This window comes from Coffea arabica, chromosome 8e (assembly GCF_036785885.1).
Source record: "Coffea arabica cultivar ET-39 chromosome 8e, Coffea Arabica ET-39 HiFi, whole genome shotgun sequence".
Lineage (NCBI taxonomy): Eukaryota > Viridiplantae > Streptophyta > Magnoliopsida > Gentianales > Rubiaceae > Coffea > Coffea arabica.
In genome coordinates, this window is record NC_092324.1 from 50,451,016 (window position 1) to 50,461,280 (window position 10,265).

At 36.6% G+C, this 10,265-nt stretch overlaps 1 protein-coding gene across 1 annotated transcript; it reads left to right on the plus strand.

Annotated features, from left to right (window-relative positions):
- The first annotated feature begins 7,683 nt into the window (after positions 1–7,683).
- On the plus strand, positions 7,684–10,229 carry LOC113705001 (cytochrome P450 87A3-like). The gene is made up of 9 exons (XM_027226863.1): positions 7,684–7,883; positions 8,020–8,341; positions 8,426–8,575; positions 8,758–9,009; positions 9,122–9,211; positions 9,299–9,377; positions 9,471–9,577; positions 9,782–9,909; positions 10,001–10,229. The coding sequence occupies exons 1-9, from the start codon at positions 7,684–7,686 to the stop codon at positions 10,125–10,127; spliced, it is 1,455 nt and encodes a 484-aa protein (XP_027082664.1). The 3' UTR covers positions 10,128–10,229.
- Positions 10,230–10,265: the final 36 nt, after the last annotated feature.

The window sequence follows — 10,265 nt, forward strand, 5'->3', positions numbered from 1 at the left end:
AGATTTCTCTATTTTAAAGTTCTCCAGTGTCTATTATACGATTATTTGTACATTAAAAAGCACATTCAATGGACATCAAATAAACGAATCTGTCACAATAATTGCCTGAAAGTGCAAAATAATTGTTTGAGATCTCTAAGTCATTGCCGACTACCAGATTCGAAGATTTTAGTGAACCACTTTTGCGTGTGTGTGTGTGTGTTTTTTTTTTTTGGGTAAGGGAAATCCAAGGAAAAAGAATAGAACAATGGCCAAAACGATTATTGTGTCTTATGGTTGTGACAACATGACATAGAAGACTTGAATAATACTTCGGTTTATCCTAAATCAATTATCTTCGGTCACTATTCAAGCTGCAACAGAACTGCGCCTCGTTTCCCTGATCTTATAGATGCCATTGCTTGGACAAATTGTTGAACTCAGTACTGGTTGGCAATGGGGATGTCTCGGTTACTATCAACTAAACCTTCACTTCACATGTAGATGTCGTAGTTCAAAAATTGGTTAAAATGAGCCCCTTTTTTTTTTTTTTTGGTCCATACCTTACTACTCGCTCTCCACGCTTTTATAAAACGTTGAACAAGGAACAGAAGAAGGGCTCTTTTGCTCTGTAAGTTTTTCAAGACATTGGTGCTCTTTCCGTCCCATTTTATATATCTTGGTCGCTGTTTTAATTTATCCCAAAATATTTGTCACGACGTAAAAATTGAAATGAATAACGCCCAACTTTCCTATTGTACCAATTATACAATTTCCAAGAAAACACGTTCAAGTCATGTTCTCCTAATAAATAATAATGTTACAAATCATTTTTGTATCTTGATAGTTGCGCTTTTTTCAAACATTCAAACTCACCTAGCAAAATATTTAATGTCAATTGAGGGGCGATAATGGAAAAAGCTTCTTTAATGGAGTAGCTGATATATTTTGGTCAAATTTTATTTTTCTTAAACTGTGTGCAAAGTTAAGTTAACCGGGACAGAGGGTAACTTTTAAGTTTTCTGTTTCTAAAGTGGAAACTGCAATAAATGTTCATTTTAATTTAACAAAACTGCTTGCAATAAACAAGTACGCAAATCTGCAGTTTTCAGATATAATGCTTTACACGTCCTTGAAATCAGCACGAGCAGTATTTTTCTATTGCGAGATGAACATGCAAAAGGGAAAAGACGAGAGAGCAGTAAGTTCATCACTGAAAGACATCATGATTAGTTCGAAGATGCCCTCGCTTCAAATATCAGGCAGAACGATAGCACAAGTAAATAAACTTTTGCAAATAATCCACTATCCTAACAATAGATTGAACCCAATTAAAAGGGATTGCTCTGATTGTATAAGGCTCCCCAAGATTTGTTTTGCTTTTCCATTTCCACTTTGAATATTCATTATTAATTTTTTCGCCTGATTTTGAATGAATTTACAGAAAAAACTAAGTGATGAACATGTCTTCCTTTATTTTTATTTTTTTTTTGAAAAAATTCAAAATACTACTAGGTTCAAGAACCACTCAGATATATTTTGGGGGGTAAATACTAGTTCAGTAGTTAACCTTTTATGCTTTTTTTTTTCGGATAATCACCGCATTATGTTGATTTAAGAGACAGGGCTATCTAGCTAGCTAAGGCTAACAACCTAGACCAATCTCAGCTCGGACAACAGTTTGTCGTGCTTCGGAATAAAATGGTCAATCCTCATATTCGGGGCGGCATGCCAAAAGCTGGACATCTGTTTTCTTGGAGATTAGAACAGCTTTCCTTAATACCATGATAGCAAAAACAATTAGCACTTTGACTACCTGAAAAGATCAAAACATACAGCAACCAGATGTATTAGTGATTTACTCATACTAGATGGTCACTTAATTCTTAACACATGGCTCATTTGCTTTAATCAAAAGAAAGAAAAAACATAACAAGGATTCTCTCCAAGGAGCATAATATATCCTCACAGGATTTTGTTTGGTTGGCAAGAATCACCGGACGAGATCAATTGTTGAATGATGTTGACCTTTTAATAAGGAATGAAAAGCATCTCTAAGGATTTTCTTAACAAAGATTTTGTTTTTTAACATATCAGGAATTGAAGAGAAAGTGAAGTGAAAAAGAAAGAGGGATTTATCCAACGTGTGTCGAATTTTCAAAATGTAGTGCTAATTTTTTCGAACTTAAGAACCTGAGAACAGGTGAGATGCAAACAGATAAGGCTACAATCTTTCAGTCAATAAAACCCATGTCATCATGTTTAGAGTAGATTAATCTGAGTTTGGACTGGAATTCGAGCCTTAACGAGGGAGTGAATTGAAAGAATAATGATTTTAAACATGATTTGATGTCTTAGGACCTATGTGTCATAATTTTATATTTCCTCTCTTCTCTATGTTTACATGATTTTGCTCCCACTTCCCTGTTCCTTAATTTCTTACCACTTCCATAAGTAATAGTAAGTCACATAGAGGCATGTCTTATTATTTCATGGCGTTTTCTAGCAGTACTACTATGATTGTAAGTGCAGTTGAATGTTAGTAGCATTATCTTTGGATTCAAATTCAACTTCAAAGTTTGACTCAAACAGAACCCTAATCCTTTACTTCTGGGACAGTCTAATGGTTTAGGTTTCACAAACCAATTGATGGTGCTGAAAAAGCTTAACGAGAGCGCGCGCAGCCACGCACTGTGTATCTGTGCATGCATGTGATTTCTGCCTCCAATGCAGGCATTCTGAAATAATCAAATACAGACTGGATTCGATGCCGAAGAACGCCAACTTGACCCAATGCAAATCATGGAAAGATCAATAATTCCCTTCATTTGGCAACACACAAGTGCTTCTTATCTTGGAGTTGGAATGATATTATCTGCTCATCAAAGTATTAGTATGTGATTATACACACTCTAGTCAAAAAAAAAAAGAAGAAAAAGAACTTTATGTTTATACAAATGGGCATGCATAGACACAAAATACGTAAATCTCATATTTTAATTATTTTGCGAGTCAAGAAATAATACAATAATTAATTTGAGAAGAGGGTTTCCTCCTGGAGCCATTTTCCTGAAATATTACGTATCGTGCATGGAGTAAAAGTGCTCATCCTTCACTTTTCAGCCAAGTGATGAACAGGAGAATAAGTGGGAAAGATGAGTTGTCAAGTTTCTCCAAGAATTTAGGTGCAAAATTGATAAATAAAATGTGGACTGGAAATCATACGTTGATCATATATAATTGAAGATTGCCTCGTCATCATAATCTTATACATGTACATGAAGCAAACAATGTGGCCTATTGACCAGGATCATTGTCGCAGTTTGTACAATAATGCAGTCCCCGTGCACACAAGGCACAGACAGAAGGAACAACTTTGTCCTCAATTTTCTCCAGTTTCTCTTCCCTCAATGCATTTTGAGCCCTTTGTATTACTGTAATTGAATATCATGGGCTCGTTTTGCAGTTTGCATCAACCATGACATGGATTTAATGAGAAGGGCTTCGAATCATGCGCTCACGTTTCAAGGGCAAGTCAATATTCACTCCTGGATGCATGTAGATGAATAAACAGTAAACTACTAGCCTAGCTACTTGCTAACAGTTACTTGTAAATCAAGACTTGAATTTGGTTAGTAAAGAAAGGAAAAGTTGAGAGCTCTCTCCAACTCACGAGTCACGATGGTTGCAAATGTAGCCCTTATTTGGCAAGCAAGTTTTTGGCTAAATTTGTCTGTTATAAGTTTTTTAACAACTTTACCTACAGTAATCTCAAAAAAAACTTTTCAAAGTTTTTAAACTATACATTTCAAAATATCCAAAAATTTACACACTTCAAAAATTTTTTCTACAACTTCTACAGTAAGTTACGGTAAAATTTTAGACAAATATTCAAAAAACTCACTTGCCAAACGAGACCGTAATTTGTGTAATTAGAGCACATGAATGTGTGAGCAAGTATAGATGTTTTTCTGATTCAATAGAAATTATGTGTAAATAATTAATATTCACATCAAATTAGTTGATATACACACTAAATGATTGTTTTTATACATTTTGCTGCATTTGGATGGCCTGCCTTGACAAAATAATATTTGTACTTTAAAACATAGTACAACATTTGAAGTAACCCTCCTCAAAAATCTTAAAATATCCACCTAGAGAGTAAAAACAGCTAAAAGAAATACAAAAAGATCTCCCAAATTATCCAAAACACTCACACATTAATACACCTTCCTCTTTTCCTCTATTAGAGGATGAATAGTGGTTGGCGACTCAGAACCCCAGTAGATGATTTACTACTTAGAATTAAAACGTCTCACTAACTAAGTTCTATTTGATTGTCTTATACTCTAAAAAATTTTTTCCCTTCCCTCTAAACCACCAAACCTACCTAGCTATCTCTCCACCACTTTCCGTTACCCCACCCTTCCCTCCCTCTCCTTCCTTCCTCTTTTCTACTCTTCTCTTTCTCCTTTACTCGCTGCCCTAACCCCTCTCGCTAAATTTGGTCAGGATGAGAGAGCGAAGTGGAGAAAAGAAAAGAGGGAAAGAGAGAGACACGGTGGAAGGTGGGAGGGAGTGGCAAATGGAAGGAGACAGGAAGGGACAATCGTATGGAGTGTGTGAGGAAGGCAACTGGAGAAGGGAAGAGAGTGTGAGTTAGGAGAAGTAAAGGGCCGGTGGGAATGATATGGAAGAAATTTTACCACCATTTTAAAAACAGTTCAAAAACATTTTGAAAACACTTATAAAATATAACATCAAATGTGCTTAAAAATTTTACATTTACATCTATCGTTCAAATTTTATAAAGCTCGCAAAATATTTCCATCCAACCGGAGCCATACTTGGGAAAGTACAAGTGCTGTCGTTATGGAGGGAGAAAAGTTTCACATGATTGTGTCCACTGTTCGTACAATATGCAGGAATCATTTCAGACAACTCAAACCTAATGAAATATTCGATTTCCCTTGCAAGTGCAACTAGTGTAGTTTTCTCTTCTTGGATTATTATCCCTTTTGGTAGTTTACTACTAGTAGTTATTTGGGTAAGTTTTACTTAGATATGCCCCTAGCTACTTTTTGTTTTATCCACGACATGATGTTGGTAAACACCCCCAAGAAGCCATGGAATTTCTTTTTCAAAGATTCTACAAGCTCAAGAACTAGTTTAAAACACTTTGTTATGGGATTGATTCGTGACGGGGGAGGCTTGCCATCTCAGCTGATCATATCACATATGGCTACCCTGGTTGTGTGTGGGTCCTGGCCATCAGATTTGTGCACCATACCTACAAGACAGCTAGGACTAACTTAGTCCAACAAGGCATATACAATTATACCTTAAACCCTTTCTAATTAGTCTTGGTCCAGAGAATTTGACTTGATGGCGACTCTTAATTTTATTGAGGCTCAAACTAAGAGGTAATTAGCTGGCCATTGTTGTTCCAGCACTCCGAAGGGAACCTTTGCCTTTCTAAACCAAGGGCATCAGCAGTTAAGCAATCTGTGTCATCCTCTTCAGCATTGATCCATTCAATAACATGAATACCACTTGAAGTTTCTTGATTCTAAACTTCAAACAAATCACCGATTGCAAGAACCCGCGTGGTTTTTTGTTTGAATTTCTTGCTTAAACAAATACAAGCAGTATGCAAAAATGGGGTGCAGCTCAGCTGCTGAAAGTTCAGCAGCACTGGATGCTTTATGCAATTCAGGACGAACTTTCTTAGCACAAAAAAGGAATTGAAAAAAACAATGGCTTTGTTATTTTCTTTTTCTTCATCTTTCTTTTATTTGTAGAAAAACGAAAATTGTCACCTAAGGCTATCATTCATGCCAGCATAATTTACCTCTATGTTCGACATCGCTTATTGATACTGTAGCAACTTACGGTAGCACAACTTGTTTGATACTACTTGGAATTGAAACAGGTACGGTTAAGAATTTTGTACAGTTGAGGGATTGTTGTATTTCTTATATGATTTGATCGTATACTCGTATAATTTTCTATTTAAACGTAAAGCTTCGTTCATATTTACCAATTCAACATATCAGCTATTTAAATTCACACCAAATTCATAATAATACAACAATCCTATCAATTATACCAAAAGCTAACCGTAGTTGTGATGGTCACTTACCAATACTAAGCATTGTCAAATCTATGTTATTGCTTTTAATCATTCTTATAAGTCAATCAAAACAGTTCTCTCTTCTGTCTCAATATGAGACAATTTTGGGATCTCAGAGGCAGTATACTCGAACTTCAAAGACCAAATTATGCCTTTTGACTCTTAACAGTTTCAGGTCTATACACGAGTACTAATAAAGAAAGCACTAGAACCAGTTGCAGACAAAGTTTTTGGATCCCCGAGCTCGTGCAGTGTTAAGAGGCCTAATACAGGTTTAAATTCCATTCTCCTCTTGGCTAATTAAATAATGAACAGTAATGCAACATGTCCTCAGCATTTAGTTGGACAAATACAGTACTATGACCTAAATTTTCTTAACAAAAAGCTAAAATTTGCCTAAAATGGCTGGTGGTGATGAGGCACAGTAACCTAGTTATGTCTAGTGGTTGAATGGATACAAGTTAAGAGCCCGTGGCTCAAAGGACTAAAGGGGCGGTGCTCTATGTGTTGAAATGTGGTTTTAACTTCGATTAACTTGGTTTACCCACAGTTACAAAACTAAAAAAGATTTTAGCAAGATTTGAGTTCGTACGGAAGCAGATGCAGTGGTTACCTGCATATCCACAATACTTCGTCTGGAATCACTGCTGATGTAATTAAGATTCCGAAATTGACAATGTGAGGAGTACAGCTCAAGAAGATCTAGGATGCGATCTAATTCTTAAAAAACTAACGAGGCAAGATTAAAAGGAAAGAAAGAGAAAAAGAAGACATGTTCGAATCCGGGTTATCTCCTTGGTAGCATCATTGTCAGGTAGTTAACAGCAATGTATAGTATTTAGCATCAGATATAAGGAAGATTTTTGTGATGAAGTTAAAATCATTTAGATTATTGTACTCATGATTTATGGAAGATTGGTTTCATACTTGTTTGAAACAGTCTCTAACTTCTCAAATCTATGGAAAATGTCATCTGTTTCTGCTAAAGCTCCTTAAAAAAATGCCATTATCCTGCCTCGTGCTCCATTTTTCGTGAATTATGATGACCCTGCACAGTTCATGGATGATAAATCAAAGAATGCGAGAAAGGAGAGAGAGAAGAAGAGAAAGAAAGGAAACATCCAGTAAACTTCATCATCATGCTAGGCTATTACACAGATTTTTATATGTGCCTCCGTTGACGAAGGATAAGTAAAGAAGTAGTGTTCTGTAGACAAAATTATTCCTGCAATTCTCTATTCTATCTCCAACTACTTGTCCAGCTTTCTGAGCAACCAACTTCTTACACCAAAAAAGAACCAACTTTCTTAATCTTATTTTATTACTTCCTAATTCTGGCTTGCCTATTTAAGTACTCCAATATGTGGATACTGGAGATATTGCACCAGCAGGTTTTTCTCATTCTCTATCTTCTCTCTTTAGTTCTAAGTAAACTCCCCTCCTATTGCATTGCACCCTCTCTTACTCTTCTTTGGATACGAACCTATTATTCAGTTCCTTGGCAAACAGCATTGTCCTGCTGTTTTCAAGATATTCTCTTCCTTTCTGTATTGCTTTCCTTAGCTAAGATGTCAGCGGCCTTGTGCATTGCAGCAGCTTTCTTTGTTCTCATCATTGCACGTTGGGTTTACAACTGGAGAAATCCCATATGCAAGGGAGTACTCCCTCCTGGTTCTATGGGATGGCCACTTCTAGGCGAAACTCTTAAATTTTTTTCTCCCAGCACTACTTTCGATGTTCATCCCTTCGTCAAGGAGAGAATGAAGAGGTAAGATAAATGCGTATAACTACATTTACTTTAGATGTAGTATATCATGTTTGGGAAATGGGAATCCAATGACACTGCCGTTGTGATTTGTGAATGTTTTCAAATTTGATCCCGTATTCTGATGTTTTTGTTTCAGGCACGGTCCAATATTTCGCACTAGTTTGGTTGGACGGCCTATTATAGTATCTACAGACTCAGATCTTAACTACTACATCTTTCAGCAAGAGGGACAATTGTTTCAAAGTTGGTACCCTGACACTTTCACTGAGATCTTTGGAAGGCAGAATGTAGGTTCATTACATGGTTTCATGTATAAGTACCTTAAGAACATGGTGCTGAACCTGTTTGGTCCTGAAGCCCTTAAAAAAATGCTCCCTGATGTCGAACAAGCAGCAACTAGAAAATTAAAGAGGTGGTCGAGCCAGAAATCTGTTGACATGAAGGAAGCAACAGCAAGTGTGAGTGCTGCTTCCACTTGTGGTTTATTGAACTTACTGCAATTCAGTTCAGCTAATAGTTTATATACTCTGGTGTTTATGCAGTTGATATTTGATCTGACTACAAAAAAATTAATCAGTCATGACCCAGAGAAGTCCTCAGAGAATCTAAGGGAAAACTTTGTAGCTTTCATCCAGGGTTTAATCTCTTTCCCTGTAGATATTCCTGGAACAGCCTATCATAAGTGCTTACAGGTATGTCGCAATGTCACATTTTACAACTGCTTTTTTTTTTTCTTTTTCTTTTTTTCCTTTCCAGTATGTTTCCTATTGATTGCAAGAATGAGTTCTGCAAGTTTAAATTATCTCTAATCAATCTTAATGAGTTGTGATTGAAATCAAGCAAATGATTAATTAGTCCGTTTTTGCCCAATCAGGGAAGAAAGAAGGCAATGAAGATGCTGAAGTCCATGTTGGAAGAAAGAAGAGCAAAGCCAAGAGCGCACCAAAGTGATTTCTTTGATTACGTCCTCCAAGAACTTGGGAGGAAGGATACAATTCTTACAGAGCCTATCGCTCTAGATTTGATGTTTGTGCTACTCTTTGCCAGCTTTGAGACTACATCCCTGGCACTGACTTTAGCCGTAAAATTGCTGGCAGAGCACCCCGTGGCATTAAAAGAATTAACGGTAAGAAAGAAGGTTTAATTATTTGGTACAAGTATGAAAAAAATATCTAACAATAATCCATTAGTAAGCACTTGTGTTGTTGTCTTTACTAATGTTCTGTTTTATTTTGCAGGAAGAACATGAAGCAATAGTTAGGAAGAGGGAAAATCCAGATTCTGCACTTACATGGAGTGAATATAAGTCAATGACTTTTACATTTCAGGTGAATAAAGCACTGTCAATTTCACTTGTTAACTTTTTAAAAAGAATTGAGCAGTTCATATTCTTACTGACCAATCTAAACCTGCAGATTATCAATGAAACAGTCAGGCTGGCAAATATAGTTCCTGGAATATTCAGAAAAGCACTACAAGATGTCAATTTCAAAGGCATGCACTTCAAATTGATTGTTTAAAGCTCAAGAATGAAAGTCTCAGATTCCCATGTAAAACTCACGTTCAAATGCAATAATATTGGTGCAGGTTATACCATTCCTGCTGGTTGGGGCGTTATGGTCTGTCCTCCAGCTGTGCACCTTAATCCTTCCAGATATAGAGATCCCCTTGAATTCAACCCATGGAGATGGGAGGTGAGAGAAACTCTGAACTAATGCATCTCTTATCTCTGTTAGCTGTCTAGGTTATATCTGCAACATCTCACAGCTAACAAGGAGTGACAAGTTTCTATTCAGTTTCCAAGCCTGTCATGTGAAAATTCTGATTACGCACAAATTCTTTCAACCAGTTTCCATCTCTCACATCTTACACGATTCATGAAATCTAATCTTATGCAGGGGTTTGAATTGAATGGTGCAACTAGAAACTTCATGGCATTTGGAGGAGGCATGAGATTTTGTGTTGGAACAGAGTTCACTAAGGTGCAAATGGCTGTCTTTCTGCACTGTTTGGTGACTAAGTACATGTAAGAAACAACACTATCTCTGGTTGATACAGCTAATCTTAGATATGGAGAAAGGAAACTAACTGATTCCCTGTTTGAAACTTTACCTTAGGTGGCAAGGAATCAAGGGAGGAGATATTCTACGAACTCCTGGTTTACAGTTTCCAAATGGTTACCATGTCCAGCTTTCTGAAAAATTCAAACCAACAGAGAAACCGACAACATATGTGAAACGATGAACAGATGATGATGCTCAGGCAAGTCTTGATGATGGCTAAAGGCATACGCAACCATGATGCTCAATAGTAATCTTCTCGATTTGCAAAGAGATGATAAACAAGTCTGAGGAAGTTTTGTTCACCATATACATCAGTTTT